Source organism: Leuciscus leuciscus (genome assembly GCF_965113295.1).
Source record: "Leuciscus leuciscus genome assembly, chromosome: 16".
Classification (NCBI taxonomy): domain Eukaryota; kingdom Metazoa; phylum Chordata; class Actinopteri; order Cypriniformes; family Leuciscidae; genus Leuciscus; species Leuciscus leuciscus.
Window position 1 is genome coordinate 20,814,425 of NC_138740.1, and position 17,826 is coordinate 20,832,250.

Consider the following 17,826-nt stretch of genomic DNA (forward strand, 5'->3'; position numbering starts at 1 on the left):
CCATCGTCACTCATTGGCTGTCACTAGGTGGCAACGATGATGTGTTCTGTAAACTTCCACTGAGCGTTCGAAGAAGAATCTGGCGCAGCTGCAATTTGAGACGGATTCTTCTTCTCACAAAACACTGTCAAGAAAGAATCTCTTCTGATCTCACAGGCTTTCAAAGCGTCTATCTTAATTTCTTTTGATTTCTTTTTATATACAAAAATAGGAAAATAACACGTGGAAGTCCTATATTTTAAATAGCAGCGTAAAAGCCTTCTTTAAAGATGGCGACAGCGGACGGCTCGCGCTACTATAGTGGTAAGTTTGAGACGTTAGCAAAAACGCTTAACGTTACACCCATTTCAATTCTCTATCATTAATGATGTTTAGGTAAGATTATTCACGATCTTGTTAAACCCCAAATACAATTTTGTAGCTCTATGGGGTCTGTTGCCGTGTAACGTTACTCTACCATTTACATAAGTTATCTCTAGCCAGCTAGCTTTTGTTTTTGTTGGGGCGTAATGTGTTTTTGTTGTTAGCAGTTAGTTTAGACAAACAATAAACTCATTATATCGGTTGATTTAGCCGCATTTTGTGTTTTATTTTGGGATTTTGTTAAAGGAAAATTGAGCAGGGTGAACTGAATCTGACCGCGTGGTGACAATATGTGTTGAGGTCATGTTAAACTGCTGCGATATTAGCAAAGATTGCATGTTTTTGTTTATTATCAAATTTGATACATCAGCAGGCTCTTTGGCGCGTATAGTGTGATATAGTGAGAATATGGAGCTCATATTCGAGGAGGTGATAACATAATTTCAATGTAATTTTATATGAAGTTGTCACTCCATTTCTCCCAATAGGCTAACGTTATGTCTTCTTTGGAGAATCTTTATAAATTCACATATCAAATTTGATACAGCTTTATATGGTTAAAGTCTTGTAAAACAGATGCTTTCCTCTGTAGTGACTAACTTTAGTTGGTTACCTAAAAAAAAAACATTTGTGTAAGAGGTCAATCAATTTCTATAGAAAGCTTCTGTACAATATTCCCCGCCTCAGGCATAGGGCCTGAATTTCATTTTGGAAAATGGGGGGGAAATCCCCCCTTAGGTGATTCTTATGGGGGGGGATTTTTAATTTGAGGGGGAAATTTAGACTTTTTTATTTTTTATTACATTTATCTCGCCTAAATGTATGCTCACTCATTGCATTTTTTACAATGGGGTAATTTTGTTCTTTACACAACACAAGGAAGCTTGATTTCAATCTGAATTAAATTGAAAAAAGTAGCACAAATAAATACAATAGAATAAAGATACCAATAAAGAGAAACGTTTTTGCGTAGGTCTAACACTAGTATTCAGAAATACTACAGAGACTGAATAAAGTAATCAAATGTAAAATAACACTGGGTAGTATTTTAGTCCTGACTAAATTAAATACATAGGCTATTAATCCTGATTCCTTAAAATGAAAGCTATGTTTTGTTGTTTTGACAACCAAATGAATGACAGACACATATGGCTGCTGTCCCTTTAAGAGCTAGTGCACGGATCCTGTGTTCATTATACGGTCACGTGCGATTTATGCTTATTTAAGACATAACCGACTGTGTTTAGAGGATACTCACCAAGACCGAAAATTTACGGTCATTTTCCGTCAGCAAATATTATTATTTATTGTTATTTCATAACAACAATATCGCTACTGTCCTCAATTTTTAAAAACGTCAAGACGAGCAGCACATTGTACTAGTGTGTATTCTGTCCAGCATACCAACACACCATTTATTTCTAAAATATTAAATTTTTAGGGGTATAGCTGTGCAATTTAGTGTGAAATGATTTTTTTTTGTTTCTATTCCAGCAACAAAAATGACATTTTAGCCAATATCCAAGCAGTGGCACATTTGCACTTGTTTGATCAGGAGTTACGACACGTTACTCGCATTTGTTAAAGACAGGCTTTCACACCTTTGACTCTTTCATCTTGCATCTTTCAGAGCATGATGACCGTGTCGGTGGACCACAGCATCGCAATCGTAAAGGCAGAGGCCCTTTCAGAGCCCCCTTGTACAGCGATCAGATTTCTCGGCCAAGGCATCGAGGCGGTTACAATGGTGGTGGTGGTGGTGGAGGAGGTGGTGGTGGTGGTGGTGGAGGTGGAGGTGGCCCTGGTCCCCGGTCGAGACTGCATGATGATGATGGAGATGTGACCATGGCGGAAGGTCCGCTAGACAGCGGCTCCCGGGGCAGATAGTAAGCTCTTGTGATGCATGCAGCATACTTAGACATATTTTCTTATGTAACCATCACGGTACAAAAGACAAAATTTTATACTTTCAGCAATCCGTATGGCCGGCCACAGAATCGCCGTGAGGAACGCAATCGCAAAGGTGGACGAGGTGGCGGCGGAGGTGGAAATGAAGATAGAGGTGGCAATCGATATGGAGGCAGAGGCAGAGGAGGTGGAGGTGGCAGTGGTACTGATGGAAGTCGCAAGAACTGGTTTAAAATGACTGTTAGTACATTAGACATTAATAGCACATGAATTAAGCAGTTATTGACATTTTAAGATTTACTTAAAGCATGTTTATGACCTAATGGCATTGTGGTTGTATTTGTATCTGACCACAGATTCCTTTCGGGAAGAAATACGACAAAGATTGGCTTCTGACTTCACTTCAGAACATATGTTCTATGCCATTCCATGCAGTTCAGGTAAGTCTACGATAAAATATATTTCCTCAGCATGCCATAGAAAATGTACCGATATGTAAAATTGCTAAATCTGTTCTGTCTTGTCTTTTTTGGTCATAGTATCACACTGAGGGCAACAAGGCCCAGTTTTATATTGAAGACTCCACTACTGCAAATGCCTTGTTTAAAGTGTCACGGAAAATAACAGACAAAGATGGATATAAGGTAATAAAAAAACATTTTTCACTAAACCTGATGCCATTTCCGTAATCTTTCAGTGTTTATGATGCATTTAGTCATCTTTCTAATGATATTTTTCTACAATACTAACCATAAAAAATTAAATTATGCGTTTCATGTGCAGATCTGTGTAAAATTCTTGTTTAATCATTGGTTTGACAATCTAATTTAGTGTTAATCTGTTGAATTGGATAGGTGACTCTTGTTATGAACCCCTGCCCACCGCCCACTTTGATTTACACTGATCTGAAGACCGCGGATCTGGAGCATTTGAAGGTGAGTGATGGTTACCTGCAGCGGCCTTCAAGAGGATGTTCTCATTAAATTAATTTATGTATAATATTCCTGACTGTCTTCTGCAGCAATGCATGGCCAAACGATTTGACGGATCACAGCAGGCTCTAGATCTGAACAACATCAGAGTCGATCCAGGTTTGACTTGCATACAGTCCTTTTTCTCCAAACTTAAACACTTATTCAGCTTGGCTTGTTGTGGGATGTTGCTAAAATGTTGGTCCTTTTCTGGTAGATTTGGTTTCTCAAAATATTGAGGTCACTTTAAATAGGAGGAACTCCATGCTGGGAGTTATCAAAATAATTGAGGAGAACATTCCTGAGGTAAGAAATTACAATTTACATGTATGATTGCCTGAAAATAGAAATTTCTTCTAAAAAGCTCAGCAGGCATGTACTCATATTGCAAGATATGGCAATTATATTTGATAATATTAAAGGTTTAAAATTTTGACAGACCCCAAATGTTTGAACAGGTAGTGTACATGAACTCTACAGATGCAATTAAATCTTATTTTTTCATTCACAGCTGGTTTGTCTCAACCTGAGTAACAACCGGTTATACAGGCTGGATGACTTGGCAGATATTGTCAACAAGGTTCCCAACCTGAAGATTCTCAATCTATCACACAATGAGGTATGCGTATGCTGTCTGATACCTATAGATTTACCTTTTCCTCCTGTAGTCTTCTTAGTCATGCATTATTTGTGTCATCTTGTAGCTGAAGACAGAGAGAGAACTTGATAAACTGAGAGATCTGAAGCTGGTGGATCTCTCATTGGAGGGAAATCCTTTGTGTGGCCACTTCAAGATCCAGGCTGACTATGTCAGGTTAGTTTTCTCAATTGTTGGTTGTTTGTTGAACATACAGCAAGAAAAATACTATACACAAGTACACAAATGTCAAGCACAAGACTTGCAAATGTGCTTTTACATTACTCGGCAGTAACAAGCCTCTGTGTGCCTCAAACTATAGAGGTTGATATGAAAGAGAAAAATTGTTTGCACTAATGTCCACTAAAGCACTCTGGCAGCACTGATTATGCAACGCATACATGTTGCATCACATTTTGCAATGTGACCAATTTAGGGACACAACACCACAAAATCTAGCTTGCCCAGTGTCTGCTGTTACGTACTTGCGTAGAGTATGTTTCAGGCCTGAAATAAAATCTTTGAGGGTTTGTGTGGTTGTGCGCTTATGCACATGAAAGCATGCATATGCATGGACATTTGTATCAATACGCAAAACAATTAACAAAAACAGAAAAACCCGGTGTGCTTAAAAATACACCTAGAAAACATGGCGATTATTAATAGCTTAATTTGAGGCAGACATATAATGTGTGTTGAACATTAAAAATACACATTGCATTTTAATTTATTCTGTAGGTATAACAATTGCCCGACAGGAGGCTGATGTGACATTTGTAAGGACAGTCTTAGTAGAAAGTGTTCTTTTTAAAAAAATATCACACTTGAAAACAATGAGCTATTTCTTAATAATTGTCCCTAATCATTGCATGTTATTCTAAAGAAAAAAACAATCCCATCCGCCAGAGTCATTCAGTCCTGTCTAATATACAGGTGTATTAACTCTTGACCAGTGAGCACTTGGTTATTTTCCACTAGTTCCACTATCATCAGGCATGTGATGTGATTAATATTTATTTGTTCGTGTTCCAGTGGCAATCCAGTAAGCAGCTTAAAAACTTTACAAACCAAGTTTGTCAACACCTCTGGTTCTTTTTTATGGTTCTTCTCACACCTGCTTTTTCATTCTTGCTCCCCCCCCCCCCAAACACTCTTTTCTCTGTTCCCACCTGGTTGTCCCTGTAGCTTTTAGCACAGAACACGCCGATTGTCTTTTTAGCATATTGTAAATATGCTAGCATTTTAGCACATTGCAAATTTCATTAGTTTAAACTTCAGTAGTTAATTCAATTTAAGCAGCAGCAGCTTCATCATGTGACCTCCCAGAATGCCCATGGATAAGTTGGCATAGAAGGATGGAACATAATCTTGGAGATGATGCTCGATTAAGTACATTTGACCTCCACCTTTCTAAAATGCTGGCACCCTCTTCCCTCCACCCGCCCTGCACATGTCTGACACCTGGAGTGATGCTGATGCTGTTTGGCCAGTGAGAGGCTGGTTAGCCAAAGACGGGTAAGATCCCACCTCATGATTCAGGGACAACCTAAGGCAGGCACAGCCGCAAAACTGGCCACAGCCAACGTCTTGAAGATGAAGAACGATCACAGAAGATGAAGAGTTGTTCGCGAGGAGATGCCATGGGTGGAGAAGGAGAGGGAAGGTTTTTAAGAGAAACCTTGAGCCAAGCACTGCTCAGAAACATGAGCTCTGCTGCATGTTGCAAAATGAAAAATGAGAGTAGAGGCAATTCTCTTCGTCTCTCTCGGTTTCTGTATTCAAAGGTGGAGGATAGTTGGTCAGACTGACCACTTTCATGATCCTCGTCCTAGAGCATGTTGGAGGAAAAAACGTCAAAGACAAAACATTGAGAGGAAAATACTGGAGGAGGATCACAGGAAACAAGTTTCAAATATTCATATCAAATAGACTGAAGTACAAATTAGAGTAAATAGGAAACAGAAACGTAAGGTGTCTGGGCTCAAATATAGCTTTAATTAATTGTTTGAATAAATACCCTGCTGTTCTTAAATTTAATAGAAGGGTCCAAATTAAGTAGGCCATAAAACCCATACACCTTTATACCGTTCATTTATTTGATCATATAATGATCTGTTCAGAGGCTCAGGGTTCAACTCTTTATTTACATCTGACCCCTTTTATTAACTCCCACTCTTTTGGTGTGGTTTCTCACTGTATAGCTGTCTTCTCTGTGGCTGATCCATAAATTTAAACCTCTCTAGTGTCCAAACACTTATTTTCCCCTCCCATATCTATTGCCGCATTCACTCACAATTAGGTCTATTATATATAAATGTATTTATTTATATAATTTTTTTGTTCGTTTATTTTTTCCCCTAAATTCGTAATAGCTTCTCATATCATCATATTTCTCTTATTGTCATCTTGAGCAGCCTGGTTCTGCATCATTTTTTCATAGATATTGAAGCACGCTATGAACAAGCATTTTAGTTAACTCGGCGTGCCAGTATTTGTCGACCTGTATGTCAGTGCCTGATGATATTTGATTAAACATTTTTTTTACAAAAAAAAACAAAACCAGGACCCCATAGAGTTTTGCCAGTAAGACCCACTAGTATTACCAGATTACAGGGAGTCAGATCTGGTCCAAGTACATTAAACTATACCCTTTCAACTGGGTACACTTCCTAATTGTGCAAAAAAAATTATTTACTGCCTGACTGATTGATTGAATGGTGTGAATGTTCACCAAACTCTACCCCTCACAACACCCCACTGCCCCCATCGTTTGCCAGCCTGCTTGTGTCTGTGTTTCGGCCTGTAGGGGGCACCAGTGGTGAGTATTGTGGATGGGTAAGTACCATGTGCCGGGGTGGGAGGGAGTTGGGGCAGGGCTGTGATTGGCTCATTGGTGGCATGGCTCAGATGCCCATGTTTTTTATTCTCACAAGTACACGACAAACTTGCTCAAGTATTCAGTAACCCTTCACTACTTATTCAAATTAAACGAATGGTTATTGTTTTTTGGTGTTGATGTAAACTTGGTTACATACACTACTGTTCAAAAGGTTTTATTCTTCAAAGCTTTATTATTAAACTTTTATTCAAGTACACATTCAATTGATCAACAGTAAAGACATTTTATAATGTTACAAAAGATGAATGCTGTTCTTTTGAACTTTCTATTCATCAAAGAATCCTGAATATTATATATTGTATTGCGATTTGCCAGAAATATAAAGCAGACAGTACATCTGTTTTCAACATTAATAATAATAAATGTTTCTTGAGCAGCAAATCAGGATATTAGAATGATTTCTGAAGGATCATGTGACACTAAAGACTGGAGTAATGATGCTGAAAATTCAGCTTTGCATCAGTTGTTTTAAGTTGTAATGTTTCACATCACATGTTTCACAAAATATCACTGGTCTTACTATATTTGATTAAAAAAAATCTAGCCTTGGTGTGCATACATTTAAAAATTGTACCGACTACAAACTTTTGAGTAGTAGTGTACATAACGTTTATATGAAAATAAATTCACAGTATCGCAATATCTCAAGCCTGATGGATAATTATCTGTAAGTAAATATTTCTCTGATTGAATACACTCTTTACCTATTTGTCCTGCACTTAAGATGGCCCGGCTAAAGTTTTTGAGTGTCTCTATGTGACGGTTTCATTGGCACATGTGCAGTTTGTACTAACCTTGTTTCTTTTATTCTGTCTTTGTGATTGTTGGACAGTGCCATACGGGAACGATTCCCCAAGCTGCTCAAACTGGTAGGAAATCCACAGTGTTTATCTGTTGGTGTAAGCCAACGCAATTTGTTTGAGAACAAGTGTTGTAATCATAATAATTGAAATGTCACACATTTTCTCATTGGCTTAATTGTATATTAGACACATTGTTTGTCTGTTCATTGTTTAAACAACAGGATGGACACGACCTTCCGCCTCCCATTGGTTTTGATTTAGAGGTCGCTCCTGCGACTCTTCCTCCCTGCAAGGTTTGGTCTCGATCTGTTCTTCACTTTGAGACGCCCATATTTGACTTTCATACTTATTAACCTCTCACTTTTACTTTGAACACAGCCTAGCTACTTCTGCTCCGAAGACATCAAGAACATCATCCATTGCTTCCTGCAACAGTATGTATTTTTTTTTTGGTCTTAATAGATGCATGCATGTAAGAACTAATACATTCAGATCAAAATGTTCACCCTCTATCACCCTCCAGGTATTACAGCATATATGACTCAGGAAACAGACAGCCCCTGCTGGACGGCTACCATGACGGAGCAACTTTCTCCCTCAGCATTCCCTTCATCACGCAGAACCCTTCAAAGTACAGTAGACTTTCTCTATGCTATATCATCGTCATCATCACCGCTATTGACTTCTACTAAACAGTGAGTGTTGATCTTTTTGTCTGCAGAAGTAGTTTAGGGGAATACCAGAAAGACAGTCGCAATCTCAAGCGCATGAAAGACCCCAGTAAGTAATTGTTTAATAATCTAAAGATCTGTAAAGTCTCTGTTCCGAGTTTCTATCAACTTGTAGAAACTATCATCTGTGGGTTAGTTTTTGCAACATCAAGGTGTGATCACATTTCGGGCAGCTTTCTGTAACTAAAATGTGTTGTACCAACTTTCGACATCACGTAAAACTCCCGATTGCACATATTCCTGTTGAAATAACTGGATTTTGCTGAGCAGCTGTAAATGTGACCGCACCTTTTGCTTGTGTCCTGAATTCTGTGATGAGTTTTGCCATTTTCTTTTCAGCTACACGGTTTCGGTTGATTAAACACACACGATTAAATGTGGTGGCTTTCCTGAACGAACTCCCCAAAACCCAGCACGACATCGCCTCCTTTATTGTAGATGTCAACACCTACACGGTGAGTGAAACTTGTGGTTCAGTTTGCTGGTTTCATGTTTCACATTCAGATTTCCGGTTCTAATTGCTTGTCATTTCCAGGCTACACTGTTGGCATTTACAGTCAGTGGAGTTTTCAAAGAAAGTGAGTTCCTCTATCTAAAATGATTCAGAGTTGGGAGCTTTACTCTGAGCTGATCAGTACACAACCTCATTTTTCTTTTCCCCCCCTCTTCTCCTTTTTAAGTGGACGGTAAATCCCGAGAATCATACAGAGCCTTCTCTCGAGTATTCATTGCTGTTCCTGCTGGAAATGGGTAAGATCTTGGTTATAAAAATCTGTAAAAAATTATAAAAAATGTTTGCCTTAAATATGTGCCATTGGTCATATCATCATTGGAACCTATTTTCAACTTTTCAGTCTGTGCATTGTGAATGACGAGCTGTTCGTTCGAAACGCCACTACAGAGGAAATTCGCCGTGCATTCGTTGCTCCCGCCCCCACACCGTCCAGCAGCCCCGTGCCCACTCTGTCCGCCACCCAACAAGAAATGCTTACTGCCTTCTCCCTGAAGTCTGGCATGAACCTAGAATGGTCTCAAAAGTAAGGACTAAAATACATGTTTGTTACTTCTACTAGATATCGTACTGTTTCTAGATTCATACTAAGATGGACAGCTTGTTAAGGTCAGATTTGCTTGTTATTTCAGGTGCCTACAAGACAATGATTGGGATTTTGACAGAGCTGCTCAGATCTTCACCGGTCTTAAGGTACTACCGCCAGTGCCCTTTTCTCATGGTTCGCAGTAAATCTTTTAGAACAAAGGATCATGTGTCCTGCATTCATCTAACAAGGGTCTCTTCTCTTATAGGCACAAGGAAAGATCCCAGATGTTGCATTTGTCAAATGAGGAGTTATTGCTGGGGATTTTATGGAAACTCTGAACCACAAGGTGCCTTCCTAAAGCTATCCTCCCATCTAAAATAAAATCTGTCATTATTATTATAGTTTTTTTGGTCTTATTTTATTTTCCCTGTAATTCTTTGTTTTTTTTAAAGAAAGTTATCCACAAGAATTTAAAAATAAAAGGTTTACAGAGCAAACATTTAAGACAAAATGAAGAAAAAAAATAAAATATTTTTTTTTTGTGAATATCCACCCTCCCCCAAACCAACTTTGTGGTTCAAGTTTTCTGTAAGTTTTAACTGTTGTCATGTTCAATATAGGACAGATTTGGCAAATAAAGTATGTGTTCATTGTTTGTTGTGTTTTGTAAAATAAATATTAATTATGATCTTATGTACTAGACTGAAAATTTAATTGTGTTTTACTGTGACCACAGCTAAAGAAAATATGAAACCGTTTAGTATAATGTTTCTGTCTACCAAAAAGGTGAAGGTACCATCATAAAATCAGTTACATCATGTGTGTATCATGAGGAAAACATTTATTGCAGCCTGGGTAACCATTACATGTTATACAACATAACCATCAGAACCAGGCATTTGTGTGCGATACAGCCAAACTTGTGCGCTCCAAGTAAACAAGTTAGTTCCTCGCATAGGTTTCCCTACAGCATGTACAATAGTGTTGATTGTTGGGAATTTTCATTACACTGTTTTTTGGAATGATAAATGGGCAATCGGGTCGATAACAGGAGGGTGACCGATTATATACAGTGTAAACTGCTAACTTAAATCTCAGTGAGAAAGTTTGAGGCCAAGCTGCAGGTCAGGCCTGTCCCATCAGGCTCCACATTTAGCTTCTTGACCACTCCATCTTCAATCAGCATGGCATACCTGAAAAAAAACACACACACACATCCAGGATCAGCAGAGGCAACTGAGAAGTGAAAGTTTCAATTTCACATGAAAATGAGAAGTAGACTGACGAAATAGAGTAGATTCCAACTTCACATTTTGTCGGACTAGTCCCCTTATTTTTAATGTAATCAAGTTACAAATGGCAGATGTGGCCATTTGAAACTTGAACTCGCTTCCAGTTATTTTAGCTGTACAAAAACACTATATTATGCTGCTTGATGTTGCAAACTTGTAATTGTTAATTATAAATACACTAATGTAGTGGCTAATGAATCGGAAGTCTCGCACATTCACAGAAAATAGCTTACTTCAATATTGCAGAATAAGGTAGATAATCATGATTGTGGGACATGTTTTTTTTTTTCAGGAAGACCATCATCTCACCTTTGAGACCTCAAATTTCCAAGCACCTGGAGCAAGTGATCATTGTCCAGGAAGAGATCCACAGCCTTTATAGAGAAAAATAGATTTATAATATCTATAAATATCTAAAACAGCACTGAACATTTGGGACAGCATTTTTAAGCCAAATAACACTTAATCCTGTAATATTTCCTGATTTTAACGCATCCAGATCTATAATATGTGCTATGCATTGATCAGCATAAAAATTCTGGAAATGGTCCATGGATGAAGGTACTTCAAAAGCAAATGTCACCTTTGTGAACGCTCCTGTGGGATCAGCCAGCATCCGCACCTATAATAAATCAACCATATAATTACTCAATAGATAATCCTTAAAGAGACTAATTAGACTGTGTTTTAGTAAAAAGCAGGTTAATTAAAGGGCGGAGAGTTTTCCCACCTTGCCGTCTGCTCCGTTCTCCTTTCCCCAGGCGGTCATAACAAACACATCATTAACAGACACGCATGCGACCTCATCCACACCTTTGGCCCTCAGGTCTCCAGCCATTTGTACGAACCCTGGGAGATGAGTCTGAGAAAACAACAGTGAACAGAGTTAAGACAAACAAGAGACTGTGATACGGGTGCTGCAGTAATAGAATGAAAAGAGATGTGCACACAGTCATTTAAAACCAACCTAATTAGGTTTATTATACTTCCTTCACAAACTTGTTATTATACAGGGGTCGTCAACCTTTTCAGGGACCACTTGAGTGTCGTATTTCAGGCCTGGCCGTTAATAACATGCATATAGTACTATATTAATGCATTATAAAGCTATTAAAGGGATAGTTCACTTTGAAATTAATTTTTGGTATGTTTTAGCTTACCTCAAGGGCATCCAAGATGTAGGTGTCTTTTTTTCCGCAGTAGTTTCAATTTTGATATTTTTAGGTCAAACCGTTCTTGTCTGTCAGTCATATAATGCAGGTCTATGGTCACTGTCTCAAAGAGCATGCACAGAGTCCAAATTAAAACAATTCCCCGTCGTCCAAATTAACGAAACGAGTGGTTTGTGTGAGAAAACGAACAGTATTTATATCGTTTTTACCTCTTATACACAGCCATGTCCGAGTGATCTGATCTGACGTGTACGCAGACTGGTGCATAGATATATATACACTAGATGTCGCCTTGTCTACGGCAGTTCATTGGAACGAATGTCTTTAAGGCGACATCTAGTGTATATATCTATGCACCAGTCTGCGTACACGTCAGATCAGATCACTCGGACATGGCTGTGTATAAGAGGTAAAAACGATATAAATACTGTTCGTTTTCTCATACAAACCGCTCGTTTAGTGTCTTAGGCCATCAATGTGTACTTACGATGGGGAATTGTTTAATTTGGACGACGGGGAATTGTTTTAATTTGGACTCTGTGCATGCTCTTTGAGACAGTGACCATAGACCTGCATTATATGACTGACAGACAAGAACGGTTTGACCTAAAAATATCAAAATTGAAACTACTGCGGAAAAAAAGACACCTACATCTTGGATGCCCTTGAGGTAAGCTAAAACATACCAAAAATTAATTTCAAAGTGAACTATCCCTTTAAATTAACCATGAAATCAAAATTCTTGTTTTATTTTTATGAAAGATTGCAGTATTTTTTATAAATAATTAATCTGTGCACAAAATATATTTTTTAACATGCCCTTGTAATATTTAATCGAAATAACTTCCCCCTCCCGCTTGCAGCGACATCTCTTCTACGATGACGTTTACTGGCGTGAGGGCGGGACAACCTGTCACTCACATGAGATCGACCAATAGCAAACCACAACGATCCAATCAATTCCCAATGGACAAAATGACTCATTTTGTCTTACCCGCCTTGCATTTTGTCTTGTTCAAGAAGGCGTTTCACTCTGATATATGTCAGAATAGAAAAAAAAAAAAAAACTATCACAGCTTCTGTTTCATATTATTGATTTACTAAGCATCATTATATTTTAATAATTTAAAGAAAATAGTTTAGCAACTTTAGCTTTTTAGCTTTGGCTGTAGTTAACAGTAATGTATTTTTAATGCACATATTATCATACATATTATTATTGTAATGTATTATTTTAATGCACAGATCCTATGACTCCATCTGATCATATGTGAGTGCGAACTCGTGAATAATGGGAGACATGATATCAGAGTTCAAAAGAGGACAAATTGTTGGTGCGGGTCTCACTGGTGTATTGAGAGGTGTGATATCCAGGGTAATGTCGGCATACCACCATGTAGGACGAACCACATCCAACACAAGTAACTCTCGACTACGGGGGCAGTCATGGCCTAGTGGTTAGTGAGTTGAACTGGTAACCCGAAGGTTGCTGGTTCGATTCCAGAACCGGTGGGAAATGACTGAGGTGCCCTTGAGCAAGGCACCTAACCCCTAAAGGCTGCCCGCTGCTCTGGGTGTGTGTATCCACGTTTGCAGTGTGTGTGTTAACTACTCACTACTCTGCTCCTAATGTGTGTGCATTAACTTGGATGGGTTAAATGCAGAGGTCAAATTCCAAGTATGGGTTACCGTCACGTGTCACTTTCACTTAGAGGAATAATCGGGCTGCTATAGCCAAGCCTTTGGTCACTCGTGCCAATGCCAAATGTGTTTCATTGGTGCCAAGAGTGCAAATCTTGTGCTGTGGACAATGTGAAACATGTATTGTTCTCTGATGTGTCCACCTTTACAGTCTTTCACATCAGTTGGAGTAACGGTGTGAAGAAGCCCAGAAGAGGCTTAACACCCGGATTGTTTCTGCCCAGAGTGAAGCACGGCGGTGGATCAGTGATGGTTTGGTGCTGCAATATCATGGCATTACCTACTTAATGTAATTGATGGCCAAGAACTACCAAACCATTCTGGAGGACTATGTGGACCTAATGGTTCAAACATTGTACCCTGAAGGGCTGTGAATCAGCATGATAATGCACTGATACACACAGCAAGACTTGTGAAAGAATGGTTTGATGACCATAAAAGTGAAGTTGAACATCTCCCATAGCCTGCGCAGTCACCAGATCTACATATTATTGATCCACTTCGGGGTGTCTTAGAGGAACAAGTCAGAAAACGTTCTGGAAGAGGAATGGCTCAAAATCCCTCTGGCCACTGTGAAGGTATCTGTCATTCACAAGACGAAATGATGCTGAATTGGCTGCAAAAGGAGGCCCTACACCATACTAATACATTATTGTGGTCTAAAACCAGGTGTTTCATATTCATTGACAACCCCTGTATATATAAATATATCACAAAACTGAATAATAATTGGCAGCAGTAATTCCAGCAGATCCTATGTTGGTACCTTTGAACATCCAGGAGTGAACGCTCCTGGCACGCCAAAAAGCACTCCCTTTTTGCCTTTAAAGATTTTAGCCATTGAGATGCTATTCCCCGGGTCTCCTTCCTGGACCTCCACAGCGGGAAGATGTTGACCAACCTTAAAAAAGTTAAGAACAGCATGAATCATACAGCATTAAACACACACACACACAAAAAACTGATCAAATCGATTCATTTCTTAATCCATTATTTATTAGTGAGTCAACTCATTGCCACAGCAACACAAACACCAGAGCTCTGATGACAACAACTCATTCAGTTTCAGATATCATGTGCTGTCACCACAATCACCAACAAGTTTGGACACACTTGACTGAATGATTCTTGTGATGTTAAAAAACTTATGATCTTAATTCCTGTCCTTCAATGCATGAAATTATTATTTTTTTCTAGAAATATAAGCTGTGCCTACATATGAATTTACATACAAAAGCTAAAATTGTAATGTATTTTTTATGCATTGAACTCAATAGTCAAAAGCAGCCAATGTGTGTCCAGCAAACATGGGAACTCCTTCATGGCTTACTCTTAACAAGGACCTGGAACAATATTTAAGGATTATGAAGTGTAGGAGGTCAAACCAAATATTATATTATTTTATATGAATTTTGGTAACCCTGCTAGTGTGCTACTAAAATATGGGACAATTAGGACATTTTCTGTGATTTTCTGTGATTTTTCTCTAGCAAAAAAAATTAAATAATAATAAATACATACAGTATAAAATATATTGTAATTTTATTTGTATAAAGTGTAAACATGCTTTGTTAACCTCTTTAATATCTATATTAACATGTTTTACATGACTGTGTTTTGTATTTGCGTGCATGACACTGCGCAGTGCGCACATTAGCATATCAGAATATAATTTTGGTAAAGTTCTTGAGGTACATAAATGACGATCAATTGAACTCCACATTTGGTTTAAAACAGTCTGAGATTATGTACGGATACTTTAAAGAATCTATAATGTAAAACATCGGATCTGCAAGCGCGCAACCGCGAACGCTCCCGTTCTTCTCTCGTTGCGCGTCACAGGCCTACAAGGAAATAGTTTACTTCCTTCACCAATATCTGACTTTAACTGATCGGCCACAACATATTTGAATAATATGCAGGAAAAGGAAATTGCATCGAAAATGTCATTCTGCTCACGCAGAATCACGAACACACATCCGTGTTTATGTTAGGCTGTGACATGCGCGCATTTAAAAAAAACTCATGGCCGCCACAGTAATCCAGAAGCATCTAATGCGTTTATTTTCGGCACCGTGCGACGCAAATAGTGCCATGGTCATGTTTTAAAAGCCGACGACATGCAGTCCAGTCTCTGTGTGTGCCTGGTTAAAGTTCTTACCTTGATCGGCATGCTGGAGATGCGTGTGGAGTGCAGCAGTCTAATACTGTGAGCGGCTCGGACGCCTTTCTGTAGTAGTGTAGTGGAAATCATCGCTTTATATACAGACTGAACCAGCAGCGCCTCCAGGAACACAGCACTCCTCCAGCCTTCCCGTCACGCCTCCGCCTCTCCGCCTCTCCTCCTCCCAAGTCCCAACCCGCTACAGGGATATTAGTCAAAGCACCTGCTCATCTGCGACTGCTCCTTCTTATTAACTTTATTACTCTAATAAAGATAATATACTGTTATTATGACAGTAAGTACCTTTACCAATTAACTAGGCTACTTTGCAGGATGAAACAAACAAAAAGACACTCCCTCACTGTTCAGCTGAATTACATCGTTTTCCCTTGTCATTATTGATAGGCAACAGTATTTGTTTTGTTTTTTATTGTTCTATGAAACAGGTGTTTTTGTAATGTATATTTCTGTAGGAATTCTTTTCGAGAATGAATGTGTTTGTTAATAAATTATGGTGCCATCTCGAATACATTCAAAAAAATGCTTGGGTTGTTTTTCGACCCATGTTTGGGTAAAAAATGGACCGACAAACCCAACCGTTGGGTTTAAACATTTTAAAACATTAAACCAGCCGTTGGGTTTAAAAAACGTAAACATTTTTAACTAACTGTTCAGTTCAAACATTTCAAACACTTAAACCAACCGTTGGGTTTAAAAACTGTAAAAAAAAAAAAAAAGAAAAAAAAAGGGTTTGTCCATAATGTGATAGGCGGCATAGGCCTACATGTGACCCTGGACAGCCAAATCAGTCGCACGTGTGGCAATAGCCAGCAATACATGTGGGTCAAAATGATCGATTTTTCTATTATGCCAAAAATCATTAGGATATTAAGTAAAGATTATGTTCCAAGAAGATATTTCGAAATATATAAAACATTTATTTTTTGTGAGTGAATGCAGCACAATCGCGAACATAAATGGACAACTTTAAAGGAGATTTTCTCAATGTTTCGATTTATTTGTACCCTCAGATTCCAGATTTTCAAATATTTGTATCTCGGCCAAATATTGTCCTATCCGAACAAACCATACATCAATGGAAAGCTTATATATTCAGCTTTAATACATCTCAGTTTAAAAAAATTGACCCATGCGACTGGTTTTGTGGTCCTGGGTCACATTTGACCCAAACAAGGGTTGAAAGTTGTCCAGCATTTTTAAAATGTGGCCTACATTTTAAACTAAGCTTGGATATAATTATGCTTTCAGAAAGGTTACAGTTAATGATGTTTTAATGAGTTTTGGCACTTGGCATTACAAGCCTTGAGCTCAAGGTCAAATAAGATTACAATGTGTGTGTTTGTTTTTAATGCTGCTATTAATCCTAATAGGTGGATCATCTACTGACAAAAAAAAAAAAAAAAGACTTACTGACTTTAATTTGTCCTTAAAGAGTTTATTTCCTGGAAGGAGGATGATGTAGTTTTTTTCTTTGTATTTTGAGTTATGCAATAATAAAACATGATGCAATAAGGCGGTTTCAGCTAATTCAATGATGCATTAAATTTAATGATGCACTATCTCACCTTAAACTGAATATTGAAATATATTGACAGAATAAAGCTTTTACGCAATATGTCTGCAGGGCCGAACGGAGTAAATGGGGGATTTTTTTTTTCTAGCTATACCCACAGGTCAGGAGGGCCAATAATATTTGTTTTAAGTAATTTTTTTAAAAGGTGCCATCAGTCAGGGAGCCCATTAAGCAGTGGACCGGACACCTGTGATGTTTGTGGGGGGAAATTGGCACATTACATGAGGAATCTGTCTAAATCATGAAAAATCAAAGATCAATGTGTACTGCTTCATATCCTTTAATGCAATATGCATTGCAATAAATTATGCTGGAAATACTTATACAGGTTTATTCATAAGATCATTTTGACATAATCTATGCAGAACAATTTTATTTATTTTTTTATCCTGGTCATCTGTAATGTCTCCCTAAAGGATAAAACAAGCATTAGTTAGTGCTGTACCATTTTCCCTTCATGAAAGACTTTTTAAAATGACTTTTCTCAGCTGAAACCATCATTTTTTAATTTCCAACGTCTAAAGAACACTGGAAAACTATCATCATTGTAC

At 38.2% G+C, this 17,826-nt stretch overlaps 2 protein-coding genes across 2 annotated transcripts; one reads left to right on the forward strand and one right to left on the reverse strand.

The window, feature by feature from the left end:
• Positions 1-73: 73 nt before the first annotated feature.
• On the forward strand, positions 74-10,045 carry nxf1b (nuclear RNA export factor 1b). The gene is made up of 21 exons (XM_082139984.1): positions 74-303; positions 1,994-2,249; positions 2,337-2,511; positions 2,628-2,711; positions 2,811-2,915; positions 3,126-3,206; positions 3,293-3,362; positions 3,460-3,548; positions 3,754-3,861; positions 3,947-4,056; positions 7,611-7,647; positions 7,803-7,874; positions 7,960-8,015; positions 8,105-8,212; positions 8,303-8,361; positions 8,652-8,767; positions 8,848-8,890; positions 8,993-9,062; positions 9,167-9,349; positions 9,456-9,516; positions 9,618-10,045. Exons 1-21 carry the CDS (start codon positions 270-272, stop codon positions 9,654-9,656), a joined length of 1,956 nt encoding a protein of 651 aa, XP_081996110.1. The 5' UTR covers positions 74-269; the 3' UTR covers positions 9,657-10,045.
• A 131-nt stretch (positions 10,046-10,176) lies between these two features.
• On the reverse strand, positions 10,177-15,836 carry prdx5 (peroxiredoxin 5). The gene is made up of 6 exons (XM_082139987.1): positions 15,679-15,836; positions 14,284-14,418; positions 11,375-11,506; positions 11,228-11,266; positions 10,954-11,018; positions 10,177-10,545 (listed from the first exon to the last, which is right to left on the reverse strand). Exons 1-6 carry the CDS (start codon positions 15,769-15,771, stop codon positions 10,440-10,442), a joined length of 570 nt encoding a protein of 189 aa, XP_081996113.1. The 5' UTR covers positions 15,772-15,836; the 3' UTR covers positions 10,177-10,439.
• Between the last annotated feature and the right edge of the window lie 1,990 nt (positions 15,837-17,826).